We start from the raw sequence: 24,216 nt of genomic DNA, 5'->3' as shown, positions 1-24,216 counted from the left end.
GATCCTGTGTTATCCTGATTGATTTTCCCACAATATTCAAACTGTTTCTTTCTGGCTGCTTGCAGTATTTTCTCCTTGACCTGGCAGCTCTGGAATTTGGTGACAATGTTCCTAGGAGTTTTCTTTTTGGGATCTATTTGAAGAGGCGATCTGTGGATTCTTTCAATTTCTATTTTACCTTCTGGCCCTAGAATATCAGGGCAATTCTCCTTGATAATTTCTCGAAAGATGATATCTAGGCTCTTTTTTTGATCATGGCTTTCAGGTACTCCAATAATTTTTAAATTATCTCTCCTGGATCTATTTTCTAGGTCAGTGGTTTTTCCAATGAGATATTTCACATTGTCTTCCATTTTTTCATTCCTTTGGTTCTGTTTGATAATATCTTGATTTCTCATAAAGTCGCTAGCTTCCACTTGCTCCAATCTCATTTTTAAAGTAGTATTTTCTTCAGTAGTCTTTTGGATCTCCTTTTCCATTTGGGTAATTCTGCATTTCAAGGCATTCTTCTCCTCATTGGCTTTTTGGAGCTCTTTTGACATTTGAGTTAGTCTATTTTTTAAAGTGTTGTTTTCTTCAATATTTTTTTCTGTATTTTTTTGGGTCTCCTTTAGCAAGTCATTGACTTGTTTTTCATGGTTTTCTTGCATCTTTCTCATTTCTCATCTCAATTTTTTCCTCTACTTCTCTAACTTGCTTTTCCAAATCCTTTTTGAGCTCTTCCATGGCCTGAGACCTGTTCATGTTTTTCTTGGAGGCTTTTGTTGTAGGCTCTTGGACTTTGTTGACTTCTTTAGGCTGTATGTTTTGGTGTTCTTTGTCACCAAAGAAGGCTTCCAAAGTCTGAGACTGAATCTGGGTGTGTTTTTGCTACCTGGCCATGTTCCCAGCCAACTTACTTGACCCTTGAGTTTTTCGTTGGGGTATGACTGCTTGTAGAGCAAAGAGTACTTTGTTCCAAGCTTGAGGGGATGCGCTGTTGATTTCAGAGCTATTTCTATACAGCCAGCTCTGCCACCGCAGCACTCCTTCTTCCCCAAGAACCACCAACCCGGAGCTGACTCAGATCTTCAGCAGGCTCTGCACTCCTGCTCTGATCTGCCACTTAATTCCTCCCCCCATGTGGGCCTGGGGCCGGAAGTAACTGCAGCTGTAGTTCTGTAGCTGCACCTCCCCCGCTGACCCTGAGGCTGTGGCCGAACCTGAACTCTGTCCCCCACAGCTTTTCCCACTAACCTTCTCTGTTGTCTTTGGTGTTTGTGGGTTGAGAAGTCTGGTAACTGCCACAGCTCACTGATTCAGGGTGCTAGGGCCTGTCCTGCCCGGCTCCTGGTCTGGTTGGTCCTGCTGCCTCCCACGCTGAGCTCTGCTCCCCTCCATTCCATGCGCGATAGACCTCATGCAGCGACCATCCAGGCTGTCCTGGACTGCATCCCTGCTTCCCTCTGCTATTTTGTGGGTTCTGCATTTCTAGGATTTGTTCAGAGCCATTTTTTATAGGTTTTTGGAGGGACCTGGCAGGGAGCTCATGCAAGTCCCTGCTTTCCAGCTGCCATCTTGGCTCCACCCCCCCAGACCTTTTCTTAATATAAGTAATTTCTTTCTCAAGTTAGGAGACTACATGATATGTAATGGGGCCAAACTAAAGGGGAATCTGGTATATTATGGGTAAATCAAAGATGTTGAATATCAGAATTATTATTCAATATATCACTAGAAAGTCTGGGCATAGCAATGAGATGAGAAAAGGAAATTGTATGACTAAGCATAGGCAAAAGAAAACAGAATGAGTACTTTTTTTTTTTTTTACTAATAATGATTATTTATCTATGGAACCTATAGAACAGAACTAGTGATTGCAGCAAAGTCACAATTATATTTTTAAAAACCCATTTAGATCACCAACTTTCTTATAATTTATCAACAAAAACCTGAAGGGAAAGATACAAGCCAAAATTCCATTTAAAATAATTACAGAATAAATAAAACACTTGGACACCTATCCAGGAAGATACACACGGAAACCATATGAACGCAACTACAATGCACGCTTTATGGGGAGGGAATAGAAATAACTGGAAAGATATTAACTGCTCCTGGGCCAGCTAATCTAATTCAATAAAAATGATAATACCATCTAAAATATTTATTCAGGACTACAACCAATCAAATAAACAAAGAATTACATTATGGAAGAAAAAAAGCTAATAAATTCATCTGGAGGATCAAAACGCCAAAAATTTTGACCTAAATAATGCAAAAAATGGGAAAGCTCAAACAGCACCTTCTTTCCTCCCTCCCTCCTTCCTTCCTTCCTTTTTTTCTTCCTTCCTTCCTTCCTTTCTTTCTTTCTTTCTTTCTTTCTTTTTTTCTTTCTTTTTCTTTCTTTTTTTCTTTCTGTCTTTTGAGAGAGCATGATAGGTGGAGAGAAAACAAATTCTTGTCATTTGAATAAAAGTACAAATAAATAAAAAAAGAAAGCAAAAGCCTAATTCTCAGATAAAGCCATAACATGAAAGAGCGCAGATCTCCAAAAAAAAAAAAAATCTCAAGAAAGTGCCAAAATGTAACTAGATGAAAGGAGCCAAAAGAAATTGTAACATCAGGAAAAAGGAAATATAATTAAAGTTCTTCCTTTCAATTCAGGGCCACAGAGGAAAATTGCCAGAAGTCTGCAGGCCCTTGGAAGATCATGGCATAGCAGATAGAAGGCAGCAAGAGAAAACCTGAAAAAGTCTGAAACCAGTCCAATGTTAGTCTTGACTTGTCAGAAGCAGCCAGTACAACAGTGGAGAGAGAACTAGGCCTAGAGTCAGAAACACCTGAGTTAAAATTAAGTCTCAGACACAGCCTAGCTATGTAAACCTATGAAAGTCACTTAACGTTGCCTCAGTTTCCCCAACTGTAAAAGGGGATAATAATAGAGCCTGAAGCATCAGATTGTCATGAGGATTAAATGAGATCATATTTGTAAAAGTGATTAGTACAGGTTCTGGCACACAGTCGGCACTATATAAATGCTTATTTCCTTCCCTTTCCTTTCTCCAGAGCAGCAGCAGGATACAGAGCCAGTTTGTGATAGATCATTGTTCAGAGACGATACATGCCATAATAGTTTTCAGGCATTAGAGTGAGAGACCGTGTAGGAAACCTGATTTTGTGATTAGTTTGGGGCACCTTGCTACTCCAGAAGGGGCTAGAACGAACTGCCAAATGGGGATTGGTCAAAGTGAAGGATAAGGAAATCCGAGTGAGGCTAGCCTCCCTGTTGGCTTAGCAGGATATGAACCAAGAAAGCAGAAAATATGGCATATGACTGGGTCTATCTTCTCAGAGGGATATTGCAGTTTAGGGTAATATACATACAGATGAGACTGATTTTCCTTGTGTCACCTGTTAACGACTACTTAGGGTTGCCAAATCATCCTTCTAATGTCATCCTTTGGTAAATTAATCTTTGAGAAGCATTCATTATGCAATATTCCTGTTGTGACGTTGCTACTGTATAAAGGACTGCTTCTTGGTGATGAGTCTTTGGCCCAAGGAGGAACTGAGGCTTGGCAATTTCGTGATGTCATTTTATATTGCATTAGTATACTTCCCTAAATGCTAAACAAATTCCCTCTGTTCTTACATAAAAAAGCACCTTTTTTAAAGCAGTTAACACATTTTATTAAAACAATGGTAAACAAAATGGTCAAAAAGAAATTTAGAAAAATTGTATCAAAAAATTTTAAAACATTACTAGACTGCTTTTGTCTTGCACAACACTCCTCAACTGAGAAAGCCTTATGGTATGAATCATTTCACAAAGCAATCTTTAATTAATTAATTATTTTTTGTTTTCAACATTCAGTTTCATAAGATTTTGAATTCCAGTTTTCCCCCTTTCTCCCCCTCCCCCTCCCCAAGATGGCATGCAATCTGAAATAGGCTATACACATGCAGTCATATTAAACATATTTCCACATTAGTCATGTTGTGAAAGAAGAATCAGAACCAAAGGGGGAAACCCTGAGAAAAAGAAAACAAAAAGCAAAAAAAGAGAAGACAGTGTGTCTAAATCTACATTCAGACTCCATAGTTCTTTCTCTGGATGTAAATAGCATTTTCCATCATAAGTCTTTTGGAGTTATCTTCAATTATTGTATTGCTGGGAAGAGCTAAGTTTCTCAGAATTAGTCATTGTTCAATGCTGTTACTGTGTCCAGTGTTCTCCTGGTTCTGCTCACTTCACTCAACATTAGTTCATGTAAGTCTTTCCAGGTTAAAAAAAACAAACAAACTTTTAGTCAGGTCCTTGGATAGTTAAGTGGTGCAGTGGATAGAGTGTGAGGCCTGGAGTCAGAAAGATCAAAGTTCAAATTCGGCCTCAGAGATGCACTAGCTGTGTGACCTTGGGCAAGTCATCTAACCTTGTTTGTCTCCATTTCTTCATCTGTAAAATAAACTGGAGAAGAAAATGGTAAACCATTATCTTTGTCAAGAAAACCCAAATAGGCTCACAAATCACAACATGAATGAAATGACTGAACAATTGGGTGAAGAAGACAGTGTGATTGGCAAGGATTCATCTGCATGCCACAGTCTGGGTAGCGCCAATGACTCTCGTCCTCACCCTAGTCCATGTCATGGATGTCCTGAGGATACCTCTTGTTTTTCCTGAAAAGTATATGAATGTCACCATGGGAAAGAGGAGAAGGGGTAGTTCTTACCAGAAAATTGAAAAGTGTGAATGGGTGAAGAAAGCTCTTATTCACCTTGGTGTTTTAGAACCTGCTGATCATGCTGGGAAGGAAGTGAGGGCATAGTGAGCTGAGGTCTGGGGCATCAGGTCAGACACGGAAGCTGGGAATCTAGACAAGATGGAGGGATCTTTGCTTTCCAAGGATTAAACTGGAATGTGTACATTTCGTACCTTTGTACATTTTTTCCTTGTCAGAGCCTGCATCTCTAACACCTACAATGGAGTCCCCAGGTAAAGTGAGAGGCATGCGCGTGTGTGTTAATGGTCCTTTGGTGACAGGCACATCTGGATGCCACCAGGAGTGCACAGACTAGGAACTTCATAAATGCTTCTTCGATCACTAAATCTCCATTGGACATGAGAGGAGGCTCTTATGGAGAAGTGACTTGCTCATGTTGTGGCAGTTTCTAAGTATCCAGGTGGGATTAGATTCTGGGTATAAGCCTGTCTCAGAACCCAGAGAGGAAGACACTTGCCCAGTTTCATTCTGTGACTAACGCTAAGAGAACGGGGTGTGTGGGAATCTTCTCCAAACCTTGTGTTTATCAGGCTACACCTATATACAAGATATCATTTTTATGACATGTTCATATTAATGTCTATTACATATGTTGAATTATATCTATGACATGGAGGCAATGAACATGAGCCTGGACAGACTTCAGCAGATAGTGGGGGATAGAAGGGCCTGGCACGCTATGGCCCATGGGGTCACAGAGAGCAGACATGACTGAGTGACTGAGGAGAGAAATGATTGTGAATAACCAATGATTCGGGGAGTTCCACAGTCCCCCTCCCCTTTTTGAAAGTCCTGATTTTAAAGATTCAGTCCCTTGAAGGACATTGCTGATAATGAGATTAGAGTAACTTTCTTGTTCAGACCCCACCCAAGTGGAGGAGCTTTTGTGACCTGGCCCCAGACTGAGGGGAGCTTTAAGAGCTAAATGATCAGGCTGAGGGGAGCTTGATATAATCAAAGTCCAGGCCTAGTCCCCATTGTAATATTCATTCTCTCATTGTTAACCAATCAGGGTTGGTTCCCACCCTGGGGATCACTTACTCTTTGAAGGGTATATAAACTGTGAGCCACTGCCATGATTGTCTTTGGTTAGAGAGAGATGCCAAATGACCTTCCTTCTATTAAAATGTTGGCATTATTAATAAAATGAATAAATTACCCAAAATTTTGTCTCTAGGGCCTTTTTAAATACCACACTGAACAGTAAAAATTATATCTACGGATCACGTTATATATAGTGCTCTCATGATTCTCAAATATGCTCGATTTTAATGTATATGAAATGTATATACACACATTCATATACTCATACACACGTATACGTTAATCTTTTATCTGCAAAGCCTTAACTTGATTCAGCAGGGTGGGCCTCCTTTCCTTCTCTGCATTCAGAATAACAGACCCTCCAACCCTACTGTGCTCTCCAGGACAGCCTGAGTCTTGGGCAAAATGTTTGGCTTCATTTCCAGAAGTGTGCTGTCAGAGATAACAGATAAGGGGGTCCACAGGTGATTCTTTTGACTCATATCTAAATTGTAGGACACGGGACTTTCAGAGGTACCCTAGGATGCTGGTAAAGGCAATTAGAATGGGCATAACGGTGACCATTGCGTTGCTAGAGACATCCTTCTGATGTGTCTGAGCACAGATAAAGGTTTGAGAGAGTTAACTGTAGAACTGACAGTCTTTTCTTGCTATTTCTTGGCATCAGCGTATTTGTCTAATAAGTACTCGAGGTAAAAAGTAACTCTTTCTAAGTGATGGACAGAATATAAACACTTGTGGGAGAGTGCTCTGTTCCTATATCTGAGCTGGAACGAACAGGTGGTGAAGGAGTGAGCATATAGTGTCATCTGGTGGTATGTTCTGTGACTGATCCTGTTGAAATTTCCTCTGGAAGTTTTGCACTCTTCTTCTACATCAGTTAGGAAAATCGGTCCTATAGGCTAGTGATGGGGTGTCCTGGGTCCCAGAAGCTTCTGGATCTCTCATGAAGGAGAAATGAGGCTGAAATGGATTGATAGTGTCTGAGGGTGTGGAGGGAGATAAGGTGGGGGCAAGGGAGCAAGTTACATCATCTATTTCACACCCCTCCCCACGGGAAGTACCCCCAAAGCTAATTTCAGACATCTTTACCTGGCATCCTGTGACTGCTCTTTCCTGTTTCCTTCCTCTTCTTCTCCCTTAGTCAGCACCCTGCCTTGCCTACCCCTTGCATCAGCTCAGTTCCATGAGGCCTCCCTTCTTTGCCTCTGTTTCCTTGTGCAGTCATTTGATGGATTTAAAAGAAAGCTTGGGAAGACCAGGGATTTTTCTGAGGCGAAGTTCAGGGGAAGGGCTGATGTGTAGAAACAGAGATTCCCTCCATTCCGGCGGGGCTTCGTTGTGCACCCTCCAATCTGGAATCTGCTTCTCTTTGGAAGCTCCATGGCTGCATGTGGCTGGTGCTGGGCCGAGACACTGATTGCTGAGGAGACATTCTCCTCCAGGACCCTAGGATCGAGGCATTGATGAGTGTGGCAACTCCAGGATCCCAGCGACTAGCATAGAAACCACGGGGTGGGGCAGAGTGACAATCTGAAATTCTTTAGGAATGGTGAACACAGAGTTGTTATTTCCTGTTGACTTGTGGTGAGCTTTCAATTCAATAAAGCGCCCGATCTATTTTTCTTGTTGTTCAGATGAAATACCTCCTCCGTACGCTTGTCTCACTCTCTGTATGATAAGCCAATTTTAAGAGTTTACACTTGTCCCTATTCATTTTCACATAGACTAGCCTAACATGTAAGTTGGATGAGATCATTTTGGCTGATGACGGTCATTCCATGTGTTAGCTATCCCTCCTAACTTGATGGCACCCTAGAATCTTGTCCATCTACTCTGGAAGAGTGAGTTAAGCTGATGACCTTGTGCAACAGCTTCACTTAAATCCAATTCACGGGTAAGCCAAGATGTCGTCCACGATGTCATTGGTCCTCTTCGAAAATGATAGATGAACAACAACAGAGAGATAAAAACTGAACCAATGGGAATAGATGCAGTCACCAAGAAAGAGTATGGGAGAAAGAAAAGGGAATCTAGAATACAACCTTGAGGGGCACTCACAATTAATGGGCATGATATGGATAAAGATCTAACAGAGGAGGCTAAGAAGAAGCAGACAGGCAGAGGGAGCAAAAAGAAAGGAAAGTGTCATTAAAACACAGCGAAGAGGGAGGGGATCATTGCTTAGTTATGTGCATAATTCCTCTCAGAAGACTGTAAGGTCCTTTGGGGTCAGGAAATGCTTATGATTCCTTTGTGGTGAATAAAATTGCAACAAAGGCAGGAAATCATTCTTAACACTGACTCTATACTAGTAGTAAGAATGGGTCAGTCTGGGACCTCAACAGTAAGACAGGGACCTGAGCATGGTCAAATGATTGGAGACACTAGCAGCAACCATAAAACTGGGTCTAGGGCCTCTCTCTTTCTGTGACCAAATATCTGGAGCGAGGACTGACTGAGGAGTTCTTTTTTTTCTGATTTTTTTTAGATTTAGTTTTCAGCACTGATTTTCACAAGAGTTTGAATTACAAATTTTCTCCCCATTTCTACCCTCCCCTCCACTCCAAGATGGCATATATTCTGGTTGCCCTGTTCCCTAGTCAGCCCTCCCTTCTGTCACCCCACTCCCCTCCTATCCCCTTTTCTCTTTGTTTCTTGTAGGGCAAGATAAATTTCTACGCCCCATTGCCTGTGTATCTTATTTTCTAGTTGCATGCAAAAACTTTTTTTTTTGTTTTTGAACATCTGTTTTTAAAACTTTGAGTTCCAAATTCTCTCCCCTCTTCCCTCCCCACCCACCCTCCCTAAGAAGTCAAGCAATTCAACATAGGCCACATGCGTATCATTATGTATAACCCTTCCACGATACTCATGTTGTGAAAGACTAATTATATTTTGCTCCTTCCTAACCTATCCCCCTTTATCCAGTTTTCTCCCTTGACCTTGTCCCCTTTTGAAAGTGTTTGTTTTTGATTACTTCCCCCCCATCTTCCCTCCCTTCTATCATCCCCCCTTTTTTATCTTCTTCTTCCTTTTTTCCTGTGGGGTAAGATACCCAAATGAGTACGTATGGTATTCCCTCCTCAGGTCAAATTTGATGAGAGCAAGATTCACTCACTCCCCCTCACTTGCCTTCTCTTCTCTTCCTACAGAACTGCTTTATCTTGCCACTTTTATGTGAGATAATTTACCCCATTCTATCTCTCCCTGTCTCCCTTTCTCAATATATTCCTCTCTCATTCCTTAATTTGATTTTATTTCTTTTAGATATCTTCCCTTCATCTTCAACTTACCCTGTGCCCACTCTCTCTCTCTCTCTCACTCTCTCTCTCTCTCTCTCTCTCTCTCTATATATATATATATATATATACACACACATATATATGTATATATACATATATGTATACATACATATATACATACATATACATAAAGATATATATATATATATATATATGTATATATATGCATATTCCCTTCAGCTACCCTAATACTGAGGTCTCATGAATCATACACATCATCTTTCCATGTAGGAATGCAAACAAAACAGTTCAACTTTAGTAAGTCCCTTGCAATTTCTTTTTCTTGATTACCTTTTCATGCTTCTCTTGGTTCTTGTGTTTGAAAGTCAAATTTTCTATTCAGCTCTGGTCTTTTCACTGAGAAAGCTTGAAAGTCCTCTATTTTATTAAAACTCCATATTTTGCCTTGGAGCATGATACTCAGTTTTGCTGGGTAGGTGATTCTTGGTTTTAATCCTAGCTCCATTGACCTCTGGAATATCATATTCCAAGCCCTTCAATCTCTTAATGTAGAAGCTGCTAGATCTTGTATTATTCTGATTGTGTTTCCACAATACTCAAACTGTTTCTTTCTGGCTGCTTGCAGTATTTTCTCCTTGATCTGGGAGCTCTGGAATTTGGCGACAATGTTCCTAGGAAATTTCTTTTTGGGATCTATTTGAGGAGGCGATCGATGGATTCTTTCAATTTCTATTTTGCCCTGTGGCTCTAGAATATCAGGGCAGTTCTCCTTGATAATTTCTTGAAAGATGATATCTAGGCTCTTTTTTTGATCATGGCTTTCAGGTAGTCCAATAATTTTTAAATTATCTCTCCTGGATCTATTTTCCAGGTCAGTGGTTTTTCCAATGAGATATTTCACATTGTCTTCCATTTTTTCATTCCTTTGGTTCTGTTTGATAATATCTTGATTTCTCATAAGGTCACTAGCTTCCACTTGCTCCAATCTAATTTTAAGGTAGTATTTTCTTCAGTGGTCTTTTGGACCTCCTTTTCCATTTGGCTAATTCTGCCTTTCAAGGCATTCTTCTCCTCGTTGGCTTTTTGGAGCTCTTTTGACATTTGAGTTATTCTATTTTTAAGGTGTTGTTTTCTTCAGTATATTTTTCAGTATTTTTTGGGGTCTCCTTTAGCAAGTCATTGACTTGTTTTTCATGGTTTTCTCTCATCCTTCTCATTTCTCTTCCCAATTTTTCCTCTACTTCTCTAACTTGCTTTTCCAAATCCTTTTTGAGCTCTTCCATGGCCTGAGACCAGTTCATGTTTTTCTTGGAGGCTTTTGTTGTAGGCTCTTTGACTTTGTTGACTTCTTCAGGCTGTATGTTTTGGTCTTCTTTGTCACCAAAGAAAGAATCCAAAGTCTGAGACTGAATCTGGTGCATTTTCGCTGCCTGGCCATATTGCCAGCCAACTAACTTGACCCTTGAGTTTTTCAGTGGGGTATGACTGCTTGTAGAGTTAAGAGAACTATGTTCCAAGCCTGGGGGTATGTGCCAGCTCTGCCACCCGGACTGGACTTAGATCTTCAGCAGGCTCTTCACTCCTGTTGTCTAAGGGTGAGTTGGGAGTGATATATTGGGGACTGAAGGTAATGAAAAAGTAGGGGATAATATTTTTTAAATTATTAATTAATTCATGTCATATTGAAGGCAGCTAAGTGGCTTTGTGGATAGAGCACTGGACTGGAGTCAGGAAGACCTGAGCTCGAACTTTAGCTGTGTGTCCCTGGGCAAGTTTATCTCAATCCACTGCAGATGGGAATAGCAAACCACTACAATATCCTTGCCAAGAAAACCTGATGGACACTATGTTCCATGGGGTCATGAAAAGCTGGAGGTGACTAAGTGACTAAACAACAAAAATGATATCACATGGAAGGGTTCAAACTACCCCTTGACTCCTCTGTGAGTTCTAGAAAGAGTGAAGAGCATTTAAAACTCCTCTCCAGTCTACAGAGGGGGGTGTCACTGAGAAGGGCTTCTTGGAATTCCAAAGGCTCACAACCTTGCCTCACATCCCCAGGCAAGCCTGGTCCTGATACTCAGAGGGATTGGATCAGTAAGGCAATAAACACGACATCCATGATAATTATGAATATGCCTATGTAGTTCTGTATCACAAAGTATGAGAGACTCTCCATAAAGAAGGTAGAAGTATAACATTTGTTCAGACACCAGAGAATGATATCCCATAACCAAATGTTCAGCTCCCATAGCCAGTTAGTCCATATTATCATAACAGCAAGGAACTTAAAACATGATATCACAACACGGAGCCTCACCATCCCAAAACCTCTGCGGTCCTCTGCTGGGGTCTTCCCAAAAACAAACTCACAGTACAGCTAAGTCAGCCTGTTCAGTCCTAACTATCACACCAACAGCCATTAGCAGCCATCAGCAGCCATAACTGCTCTCTCTCTCTCTCTCTCTCTCTCTCTCTCTCTCTCTCTCTCTCTCTCTTTCTCTCTCCCTCAGCATTTCCTGTGACATAACTTCCTTTTCCTGTCAGGAAGATCTTCCTACCACATGTATCTTAGGCTTCCTGTGACATAAGCAGGTCACAAGGCCCATTAATAGGTCGGAAAGATCTTCACATCTAAATTGCTATTACAGGAACACGTGTATTCTCAGGCATTCTTAGGGAGATCCATCCCTTGACATCACCCCTCAGAAGTCTAATCCCTCATGACATATGAAAGAATGTCCAGAAGGTGGGAGGTGGGGCCCTTTATCTCTTGAGGTTGAAGAATGTTGGAAACTCTGGCCCTATAACCTCTTCCATTATGTCCAGAAGGGGTCTGGGAGCAGCAGACCTTTACATATTTCTTTATATATTATATAAATATTTATATATATGTATATATATGAAGATATTTGTATACCTTTTTATACCATTAGTCATTTTTCAGTCTTGTTCAGCTTTTCATTACCTCATTTGGGGTTTTCTTGGTAAAGATACTGGAGTGCTTTGTCATTTCCTTCTCTAACTCATTTTATGGGTGAGGAAACTGAGGCAAACAGGGTTAAGTGACATAGGTAGGAAGTATCTGAGGCCAGATTTGAACTCAGGTCTTCCTGACTTCAAGCGTGGCATTATGTCCACCATTCAACCTACCTATGTACATATACACACAGAATCTCACCAGCAAATTGCCGATATGAGACATCATCCAGCCTCCATTTGAAGTCTTCCAGTGGCACTCACCTTGCTAGCCCCCCTATGTTTGGTTTCAAGTCCCTTATTTCATTTGATCCACACTCAGAATGGTAACAGGATATCCTCAGCACCGTGTGTAATTGCTTAAGTGAGGGGAATGATGGTGATCATTAGCAGTTCACCAATAGCCAAAGAGTGGCATGGAGACTTCTCAACCCACAAACACCAAAGACAACAGAGAAGGTTAGTGGGAAAAGCTGCTGGGACAGAGTTCGAGGTTCAGCCACTGCCCCAGGGGCAGCGGGGGAGGTGTAGCTACAGAACTACAGCTGCAGTTACTTCAAGCCCCAGGCCCACGTGGTGGGAGGAATTAAGTGGCGGATCAGAGCAGGAGTGCAGAGCCTGCTCAAGATTTGCATCAGGTCCGGGTTGGTGGTTCTTGAGGAAGAAGGAGTGCTGGGGTGGCAGAGCTGGCTGTATAGAAATAGCTCTGAAATCAACAGCGCATTCCCTCAAGCTTGGAACAAAGTACTCTTTGCTCTACAAGCAGTCATACCCCAACGAAAAACTAAAGGGACAAGTAAGTTGGCTGCCTTTTATTTCTTCATCTGAAACCTGCTTGTTCATTTATCAATTGGGGAATGACTCATACTCATAAATTTGATGCAGTTCCTTACACATTTGAGTTATGAGACCTCTATCAGAGAAACTTGTAAAAGTTTTTTCAGCTATGATTACTAAATTTGAGTTTCCCTCCATCCTACTTCACCTCTTTATTCTCTCTCTCTCTCTCACTCTCTCTCTCTCTGTATATATATCTCCAACTATCTATTTATCTATCTGTCTGTCTATCTCTTTCTCTGCCTTTCTCTCTATCCGTCCTCAAAAGTGTTTTGTTTCTGACCACCACTTTATATCCCCTCCCCTCTCTTCTATCAGACTTCCCCTTCTCTAATTCCCCTCCCCCCACCAGGGTAAGATAGATTTCTATACTCAACTGAGTGTATATGTTATTCTCTCTTTGAGACAATTCTGATGAGAGTAAGTTTTAAGCATTGTCTGCCATTCCCTCATCTTCCCCTCCAATGTAAATGTTCTGTCTTGCCTCTTTTCTGTGAGATAATTTGCCCCATTCTAGCTCTCTTTTTTCCTTCTCTCAGTGCGTCCTTTTTTCTTACCCCTTAATTTTATTTTTTTTAAAATATCATTCCATCATTGTCAACTATTATCTATACTCTCTATGTATACTCCTTCTACTGCCCTACTAATGAAAAAGTTCTTAGGGGTTTCAAGTATCATCTTCCCATGTATGAATGTAAAGTTTAAACTTATTGAATCACTTATGATTTCTCTTTCCTGTTTACCTTTTTATACTTCCCTTGAGCCTTGTATTTGGAAGTCAAATTTTCTTTTCAGCTCTGGTCTTTTTATTAGGAATGCTTGAAAGTCCCCTATTTCATTAAATAACCATTTCCCTCAAAGCATTACAGTCAATTTGGCTGGGTAGGTGATTCTTGGTTGTGATCCTAGCTCCTTTGACTCCCAGAATATCATATTCTAAGTCCTCTGATCCTTTATTGTGGAAGATGCTATACCTGACTGTAACTCCACAGAATTTGATTTTTTTTTCCTTTCTGACTTCTTGCAATATTTCCTTCTTGACCTAGGAACTCTGAAATTTGTCTGTAGTATTCTTAGGAGTTTTCATTTTTAGATCTCTTTCAGGAGGTGATGGGTGGATTCTTTCCATTTCTATTTTACCCTTGGTTCTAGGATTTCAGGTTAGTTTTCCTTGATAATCTCTTAAAAGATGTTGTCTAGGCTCTTTTCTATCATGGCTTTTAACAATTTAAAAATTATATCTCCTCCATCTATTTTTCAGGTCAGTTATTTTCCCAATATTTCACAACTACATCTATTTTTTTCATTCTTTGGATTCTTTTTGATTGCTTCTTGATATCTCAAGGAGTTATTAGCTTCCACTTACCCAATTCTAATTTTAAAAGAATGATTTTCTTCAGTGAGTTTTTTGTACTTCCTTTTCTATTTGGTCAATTTTGCTTTTTAAGGAACTCTTCTTTTCAATGGATTTTTATGCCTCTTTTAGCATTTGGCTTATTCTATTTTTTAAGGTATTATTTTCTTAGTATTATTTTGTGCCTCCTTTACCAAGCTGTTGACTCTTCCACCCACACCACTTTTCTTGCATCACTCATTTATTTTCCTCATTTTTCTGCCTCTTTTGATTTTTAAATCTTTTTTTCAAGCTCTTCCAGGATATTTTTTTTAAGATCTGAGACTAATTCACACTTTTCTTTGAGATTTTGGATATAGGATTTTTTACTTTGCTGTCTTCTGAGTTTGTGTTTTTGATCTTCCATGTCACCACAGTAACTTCTGTGGGGAATTTTTTTGTTCATTTTTCAAGAGTATTTCTTGACTTTGGCCTTTATGTTAAAGTTAGGTGCTGCTCCTGGGGTGGAGTGAATATTGTCCCAAGCTTCAAGTTTTTTTGTGTTTCTGTTTTCAGAACTAGTTCTGGGGGTTTGTACATTTTTAGTTCTTCCAAGGTGGTATGATCTAAGGATAGGTATGCTCACTGCTCTCTTGGCTTGTGCTCTTCTCTCTGACTGACCACAAGAACTCTTTTTCACCCTGGAACTGTGACCAGGGTTCCTACTCCCCTGTAGCCACAGGCTGTAGTGAGCTAGTGCTCTTCCTTGCCCTGGGACTCCAACCCAGAACACATATGAGCAATGCAACAGTTTTGGCACCCAGTATTACTAAAGGATCCCCCATAATCTCCTTCTAACCCCTTGTCTGACTCCTTTGCCATATGTGGGCTGAAAGCTTTGGAAGCCACTGATTCAGTCATTCCCAAAGCCTGCTGCTGGCTTGCTGGGACATGACCTGTGCAGGATTATGGTCCATTCTCCCTCCAGTGAGACAGACCTTTCCTGCTGAACTTAATTTTCTTGGGTTGCAAAATCATTTCCCTTGTTTTTTTGTTGGTTCTGCCCCTCCCGAATTCATTTTGAGATGTTATTTTAAAGTTGTTTGGAGGGGAATTTGGGAGGGCTCAGGTAAGTCCTTGCCTGTATTCCAATATCTTGGCTCCACCCCTCAGCTGCCCAGTTTCTTAATGTAAACTCTTTCTGTCACCTATTTTTATAGTGCACCTGAGGTACACAGATAGGTGACCTTTTCATCATTCATAAAGATTATTCTTTCTTGTTTAAGAACTCTGAATTTCCATCATTGGTTATAATCTTTTATCCTTTCATGTTCCCCAATACCTCACTGTTCCCCATCCTACTTTGTGTCTTCACTATAACCTCAGTCCCTCAATCCCTTTTTTCCTTGTCCTGACACCAATCAGGACTTACTGCTCCCTCTCCCTGGATTACTAACACCCTCCACCTCCTTGCATCCTATTCATTTATTACTAAATTAAACTGGAGGAAGTAATAAAACTCTTCTGTTTGAGTGTGAAAGTATTAAGATTATTACTGAAGTAGAGGCACATACAAAGAGACAGAGCAGAAAGGGGGAGAGAAAGAGAGAGAAAAAATAGAAACAGAGACAGAGAGAGCAAAACAGAGATAGAGAGAGACAGAGAAACAAAGACAGAGAGACAAGCAGGCAGAGAGAAGAAATGCCCTCTGAAGGGCTAAATTTGGAGGACAAATTTAGGACAAGAAGTCTCAGAATATATGCAGTACCAGTTAACCCTGAAGAAATAAATCATTCTATCTAGCTATTTTTTTAGATTTTATGCTTACATTTTCAGCAAACTTGCCACTTCTCCCTATTTCTATCATCCTCTCTGCCACAGTACCACCTACTCTCTCCAAACAGCTGTATGGTGCTCAGTCCTTGGCCTCTCAGTCATTTCCATAGACCTGCCCCATGGTTACTGACAATTTAGATCCATGTCAGTGAGCACAACCCCAGGAAGTGAAAAGGAAACCTTATTCTTCCTTCCTTCCAATTCCCTCTAGGGTAGAGGGAATAGATTAGCCCTGAAGAGAAGGGGCCTCCCTGGGTGACTGATTTGGAGATTCAGATCTGTGCTTTGGACTAGGGCGGGGCATGAGATCTCTGCAGGAGCTTTTGGTTAGAACTGATGCCAGAGAAATTGTTATCAAGAAGCTGCAGAACCCTTTAATTTCCGGTGATACATCAATTACCAATTAGAAAACAGGGGTTGTTGGAAAGTATCACTACTGGGGCTCATCTCAGCATCTCCCCCTGACTTTGCTCATCTCACACTTCCTCTAATGTGTTTTGACCAATCTATCTCCACCCAATCATTGGAACACTTAGGCTAATTCTTTTAGTTTCTAGCACACCCTCCCTGGACCCTGCATGTGTAATGTCTAAGATTTCTACCCGAGTCCCAGTCTTCTTTGAGGTCTTTGCTAGGAAAAGGGGGCTTGGATACAGCAAGAGAAAGCTCCTCCGGGGTAACCAGGGAAAGATTGGCACCATGATACTTCCATGGACCCCAGGCTTACTTAAACATTCAAATACCCTCTGTTTTATGATCCTACTATGATCCTCCTCCCATTCCATGGGCTTCCTCTACTTAACAAAAATCCCCAACTGACATCTGGGTGCCTAATGTGTTTGTGCAATGAGTGTGTGTGTGTGTGTCTGTGTGTGTGTGTGTGTGTGTGTCTGTGTCTGTGTCTGTGTGTCTGTGTGTATAGACGACTGCAAGGAGTAAATTCTTTTTATGCAGTGACCACAATTCTCTCAAATCAGTGAGGTGACTCTTCCACTCCTCCTCCTTAGAGGAGTGACTGCCTCATTAAAGAAAGATAAGGAAAGTCACTTTACACCTGTCATTTCTAAAGGAACATTTGCTAGTTCTCTCTAGATTTGTGGTCATTATGCCTGAGAAATCAATGTTTTCCTAGAAGCGACTGAACCATGATGCTGAACTGGACTGTCTGGTAGTAAAATAGACCTGTTATTTTTTCTTTATGTAATGACTCAATATCTAATTTGGAAAACCTAAGGGTTTTTTTTTCTTTGAGGAAGCAGAGGGCATTGTATATAAATGTTTTATTGTATTACTTAAAATGCTTGTATTGATATCTTTCGGTTTTATTTTTTCTTCATTTCTGAATCCCTCTTCCTTCTTCCCTATTCCAAAAGTCACAGCTTAAGATGGCCTCATTACAGAGGCAGAATGCAAGGATACTCTCAGTAGGCTGATTCTTGAAGACACATGACATGTAAAAGATAAAAATAAGGAATTATCCCCATTCTCTCTCCTCTTTTTCAGCATCAGGGGTGAGACAGGGGTGAGGCGACTCACCCACGTGACCTAGAATTGTCACAAAGAGGTGACTTAAACCCACGTGGTCTAAGAACCTCTGCTCTCCCAGATGTGTAAACTAGGCCCTCCTTGGAGTTAGCCCCACCTTGGGCCCCACCTTAGTTGCCAATCCATACCCACTAAGATTTTATACCTAATAGGGGTTTGGGCCCTGGGGCTTAGCACTTAGTAAGACTCAATGAAATACACTGAATTAATCAAAGCAAACAAAAGCCAAACTCTTCAAGGGCACTTGTTGAACTAAGTGCTAACAGCCCATTTTTCTTACCAACACACATGGACAAAAATATAGACTTCATAGAAGCAAAGAAGTGGAAACTAAGGGGGTACCCAAAGTCAGGGAAAAGGCTGAACTAATTGTACTAATAGAATGGAAAAGAATGAAATTGTGCTATAAAAATAAGGAAGGAGATGGTTTCAGTGAAACTTGAGAAGTCATGTGTGAACTGGTGCAGAGTGAAGTAAAGCTAGAAAAAGAATTATACTGTTATCAATGTTGTAAAAAAAAAAAAAAAACTTTGAAAGACTTAAGAACTCTGAACAAGCCAGTGACTAAGTCTAGTTTCAATGGAGGGATTTTGTAGCTGGATGTTCACCGCCTGAAAGAGAAGAGGTGAGCTCAAGGGGTGGATTGAGGCATAGAGTTAAGCATAATTCACAGGAATTTTGTTTCTCTCTTTCTTTTTTAATGATAATGTTGGTGTGATGAGAGATTTTTTTAAATTTTTTCTTCATTTAAAAACGAATTTTAGTTAAAAAAGGAAGCATCTTGCCAGCATCTTCTGCAAATGTGATTATTCTCCTCTTCTTCTAATGCTTTGAGACCTTCTTTACTCCATCTGGCCACTCAGGCTACTGTTCTTAGTTTCCAGTTTTATTGATTCATATTCCTTTGGACACAATTGTATCTTGTGTCCCTCATTAGACTGTGACTTCCTAGATGACAACAGCTGTATTTTGCTTTTGTTTTTTAATTTATTTTTTAATCTGTAGTGAATAATACAATGTCTCAAACCAGGAACATGTTTAATAAAGTATGCTCATGATTGTTCCAAGTGATGTGGCCCCATTTCCTATACAATTGATGCAGGAAATAGATTATGAAACTTGGTTCAGTTAAATGTTAAATGCTAAAACAATATTTTGAATGGAACTTGGTAGTCCTAACTTATGAAATTACATGGAAAATTATTATTACTATTATTAAAATATGTGATTACCCCTATCACTCCAATCATGGGGCTGCGTGGCTTGGTGGGAAATGTCATCTCTGGCTTCTCAATGTGGCTAATGGTGAATCAGAGATTTTTCCTGCCTGACTTTCCCCATGGTGAAAACTCTTAGAGCTTACATTGGTATTGTGATGGACATTACATCAGAAACAGCTTCCACCTTCTTTTGCACTATGGGTCCATTCTTCCAGGCTTCCAGCAGCCTTGTCCATCTCCTTCTCTATCAGATACCAATATTGCTGTCATAAGCACAGGTCTGCTGTTGTGTGTGTCCTGCCCTGAGCTCTGCCTGGCTTACTCCTGGCATTTTATATCTCCCTCATGCTTTTCTAGACTCTGTTGATGTATGGAAGGGATATGATATCATCATTCCTCCTGTCCTCAGTGGTGTATGGGTCTAGCTTGCCTCTGCTGATTAGGGTCCAGTGCAAAAACAGTTCCTTTACCTCCCTACGACTTATAGTCCCCATCTGGTCATCCATGGTCTACATGTTCCTCATTGATAGACTGCCTTTTGGTACTTTTTCTCTTGTGTCACTTGTAGAGGGGCCTTATATTACTCTGATCCTTCCCATCACCCCTTTATTTAATTTTTTGGAGAAAGCCTTGAGAAGAGAGACTTAGGGGTTCACTGAGGCAGAGAGCATTGAGGAATGCACCAGAGACATGGAAGAGTAGAGATCTACTGTACATAGAAAACATGTAGACGGAAGCCTGAGGAACAGAAAGTGAACCCACAAGAATGATGGAAAGGTTACAGTTCTCTAAAGGTGCTATGGAAGCCATGTCCTGGCACAGTCCTCTTCACAGCTGCTTTGTTAATCTGAATACATGAGCCAGGAGGATGCTTTTGATTCTTCACAAAAGGAAGAGGCCAGATATCCTCCTGTGTTCATTCTGAGCTCCTGGGCTGAACCTAGATGTTGGTAAGTATGAGTCTGTATTGGGTCTGTCTGTCGATGTTTACAATTTGTTTGTATGTTGCTCTGAAGTTCAGGGTGCTGGCCTTCTCCCCTGAACTAAATGACTGATATTTGTATGCTGAATTAGAGTGAGCTTGTCAACCCCTTCACCTTGCTTTTCTTAGTTAAGCAGATCAAAAGAACCTGTGCTGTTGTCAACTTTCTGGGTGCTGGCTGTGGGTGGATCTTACACCCCCACAGAAGCTGCTAGCCAGATTGTTGAAACACCATGTGGGTCCTTTTCCTCCTTTCTCCTCTTTTTGGAATTGTCCTAGTCATAACCTTGCTTTCCAGAATGTCTGGACCACCTGAGAGCTCCACCAAGAATAGAAGGGGCACTCTTCAATAATCCCAAGGCTCTGAGTGGATAATGATACTGCACAAGAAATCACAGGATTTTCTCTAGCCTCATGATAAACCTTACACTGGATCTTCTTAGGTCCTCTTAGTGTCTCCAGAGCAGAGAACAGAGCAGTATCTCCAGGTCAGTTCTCCTAGAGAAGCCCATCCAATGCCTAAAGGGAATTGGATAGAGTTACCTCTGGTCACCCTTAGGGTTTGTGGTCAATGATTCTCCAAACAGTACCCAAACAGGGGTGGGCTACCGAGTCTTTCCCCTTTCCATAATCTCTTCAGAAATGTCCCATAACTCCACGAAATCCAGAAATAATGAAGGGAACAGTTTCAGAGAAACTTGGGAAGACTTTGTGTAAACTGATGCAAAGTGAGAACAAAAAGAAAAAAAAAACATGTAGAGGGCCAGCTCTGGGAAAGTCCATTCTGGGATAAGATACAGGCCAGAGGCCTTTTCTTGCCCTTGGGCTGATAACTCAGCACGTGGGTTCTCCATCCCTCGCTTGGCATGCACATGCTGCTCAGGATGAAGGCTCTTCAAGCATCCTCAGCACACACATGCTGTCTCAAAAACCCCCATGGCACACACGTGCTAAATACCACCTGTGGGCTATTAATGCAATATTGTTTACGTCAAAAGGGAAACAAAAGCACGAGGAAGCCATGCATTATGCAAATGCCTCGCGCGTGGATTTGTTGATTCTGCTTGCCTAAAAGGTATATAAGCCCTGTCCCTCAGTTAAATAAATGGAGCAGTTCTTTACTCTTCCTCCTGGCCCATGTTTTTTCTTTTCACTCTCCGTGGCATTCGGCCATCTCTGGCTATTTTGGCACCACAGCTGCTGGTGGCAAATATACAGGAGCAAAAACACTTAAAGACAAACAACTTGAAAGCTGGAAAAATTTTAATCCATTCAAGTAATAGGTACAAATCCAGAAAACCAGTGGTGATACAGGTTAAATACCTCCTAACAGAGAGGACTGTTTAGAAGCAGGTGTTCAGGGAAGTCCCGCAAGGCACTCAAAGGCATTGTGGACATTGTCAGTGGGGAAATTTGTTTTGCTGGAGTAAATGTATTTGCTACAAGAGTTGTTTTTCTCTTCTTTCCTCTCCCCAATCACATTCAGTGGAGACATACAGGAAAAGGGGGGGCAAGCTTGTTAATTGATTTGGGGGGGGGCAGGGCAATTGGGGTTAAGTGACTTGTCCAAGGTCACACAGCTAGTACATATGTCAAGTATCTGAGGTTGGACTTGAATTCAGGTCCTCCTGACTTCAGGGCCAGTGATCTACTCACTATGCCACCTAGCTGCCCCTGTTAATTGATTTTTAAAAATTTGAATAGTATTTTTTTTCCAATTATACAAAACAATTTCTCAGTATTCATTTTTATAAGATTTTGAGTTCCAAATTTTTCTTTCTCCCTTCCCTCCCCTTCCTTCTTCCTAAAATGGTAGGTAATTTGATACAGGTTATACATTTGCTAGAATGTTAAACATATTTCCATATTAGTCACAGCTGTGAAAGAAGAAACAGATCAAAAGGAAAAAAAGCCACAAAAAAGAACAAAATAGGGCGAGGTGGCCAAGCGGCGGGCACAGCGTTGCAGAGATGCAGATCTTTGTGAAGACCCTGACGGGCAAGACCATCACACTTGAGGTCGAACTAAGTGATACTATCGAGAATGTCAAAGCCAAAATCCAGGACAAGGAAGGTATCCCACCAGATCAACAACGTCTGATTTTTGCTGGAAAACAGCTAGAAGATGGCCGAACTCTTTCTGACTACAACATCCAGAAAGAGTCCACTCTGCACTTGGTGCTACGTCTTCGAGGGGGCATCATTGAGCCTTCCCTTCGCCAGCTGGCCCAGAAGTACAACTGTGACAAGATGATCTGCCGCAAGTGTTATGCCCGCCTGCACCCCCGCGCTGTAAACTGCCGTAAGAAGAAGTGCGGCCACACCAACAATCTGCGCCCCAAGAAGAAGGTCAAATAAAGACCAGCCTCGGGACCCAGTTTTGGTTTGGCTCCCCTGACTGATGAAGTGCTCTTGAGTAGTCTGTTGTAACAAGGCCTTGTTCCTGGGTTTAATGGGGCTGTGATATCAATAAAATCCCCTTTTAGTTGAGAAGCAGGAAAAAAAAAAAAGAACAAAATAAGGGGCAGGGGGTGGAATGCTTCGATCTTCATTCAGAGACCAGCAGTTCTTTATCTGAATGTGAACAGCATTTTCCTTCATGAGTTCTTTATCCTTGTCTTGGGTCATTGTGCTGTTGGGAACACCTGAGTCATGTTTTTTTTAAAGAAGACTACTGAGTGTGCCCTTGCAATCCTCCTCTTTAATGGAGCCCCCTTAAGTTATTACTTATAGTATAGGGGAGTGGAAATGTATCCAGGTGGGGGAAAGGTTGTAATAACCAAAGAAAGCAGTACAAATATTTCGAATGAAAAATAAAATAATGCAACAAAATTTTTATCATCAATGTCCGACAACATAAAACAGACCCCCTCTCATTTTCCAAAATGAATCTTGGGTCATTATTTTAGAAAGGAAGAAAAGTCAGCTTTGCTCCTGGGCCATCCGCACTGCGTGGATGCCCCTGGAGCTTTTCTATGGACACAGGGCCTGTCTAGTTAGAACCGCAGCCACCTCAGAGGGCTGCGACTTCACTGTTCGTGTCACTTTCAACGCTTCACATGTGATCAGAATAGCCTCAGTCTTCCATCCTTTTTAAAATAATTTTCCCTCGTTGCTCTAGATATGAGGAATGGGAAGGGCCTAGAATCTATACCTCTTTCCCTGATTTAGGAGATAGATATGAGCTCACTGCTTGAAATAGTATATCCTCATGCACAGTCTCATGCAGCCATGAGTATGAGTACACACATACCACCATATTGCAACAATCTGGCTAGCAGCCATTGTGTGGGTGAAAAGCAACACAAGCCCAACAACAAGAACACTGCAAGCACAGGTTCTTTTGATCTGCTTTACTAAGGAAAGCAACATGAAGGGGTTGACAAGCTTATTTTAAAGCAGCATACAAATACCATTCACTTAGTTCAGGGGGAAAAGCCACCACCTGAACTTCGAAACAAATACAAACAAATTACAAACATCAACAGACAAACCAAATACAATTCATGGTCACCAAGAAACCATCAACATCTGAGTTCAGCCGGGAGGACCTTAGAGTCCCGTGCCTCCAGGAGTGAGAGCCTCTCTCAAATAGCTCTGTTCTTGCTTTTTATACACTCTTTAGCCATAATCAAATGTCATCTGAGTGACCAGAACTCAGGCTCCTATTATTGGCTCTGGTCTTAGCAACTCCCCTTAGAACCCTGAGGGCTTCACGCCCACATAGGCTTAAGCACCTAGTAGATAGGGGTTTGGGCCTGGGGCTTTGCACCTAGTCAGGCTCAATCAAAGACACTTAATTAATCATTTTAAAACAGTAAGAAAGTCCCACCTTAGTTGATATTACACACCACTACCAACATACTGTGTACCAGGATGATTAAGGGAGATCTCTATTACCTAGAAGCACTCATTGGGATGATGGTGGAAGGAATCAGATGGGGCAAAGAACCAAAAACAAAGAGTATGTGAGACAATGAGGCTTAAGACACTAAGGGGGTCTCGGAGATACAAGAGATGAATGTTTTCTGCCATCATCCAGTCACTCAGTAGTGTCTTGGCTCATCTGACCCAGCTTCCCTTCCAAATCAGGATCTCAAAGAAAGCAGGGAACTCAGAGAGAAAGTCTGTTCAGTAGATAAGCCTGGGGTTCTATAAAATGTGTTTGGGCCTTAAAATGTTAGCCAGTGTGGTCATATGGGGTGGAAGTGGGCAAATCACAAGGCATCAGAAGAAAAAGGACATGAACAAAATCACGAAGAGATGCTGAGATAATTCCCCTGAGGGGACACTTTTCAATAATTCTAGGCTCTGATTGGGAAGTTCTATTACACTAGAAACCACAAGAACTGTTTTAAACTGTTGATGCCACTTGTTCTGGACTGAATTTCTAATCAGAGGTTCTGAAA

General features: G+C 41.2%; 1 protein-coding gene across 1 annotated transcript; it reads left to right on the top strand.

Moving 5' to 3' along the window:
* Positions 1–21,747: 21,747 nt before the first annotated feature.
* LOC118853506 (ubiquitin-60S ribosomal protein L40-like) lies at positions 21,748–22,300 on the top strand. The gene has a single exon (XM_036763628.1). It carries the CDS (start codon positions 21,779–21,781, stop codon positions 22,163–22,165), a length of 387 nt encoding a protein of 128 aa, XP_036619523.1. The 5' UTR covers positions 21,748–21,778; the 3' UTR covers positions 22,166–22,300.
* Positions 22,301–24,216: the final 1,916 nt, after the last annotated feature.

The sequence above is a fragment of the Trichosurus vulpecula genome, chromosome 6 (assembly GCF_011100635.1).
Source record: "Trichosurus vulpecula isolate mTriVul1 chromosome 6, mTriVul1.pri, whole genome shotgun sequence".
Lineage (NCBI taxonomy): Eukaryota > Metazoa > Chordata > Mammalia > Diprotodontia > Phalangeridae > Trichosurus > Trichosurus vulpecula.
The sequence above is the reverse complement of the archived record's forward strand: the minus strand, read 5'-3'. Positions and strand labels throughout refer to the sequence as shown.

Excerpts from the sequence above, each read along its gene's own strand:
- LOC118853506 (XM_036763628.1), top strand. The coding sequence starts at position 21,779 with ATGCAGATCTTTGTGAAGACCCTGACGGGCAAGACCATCACACTTGAG.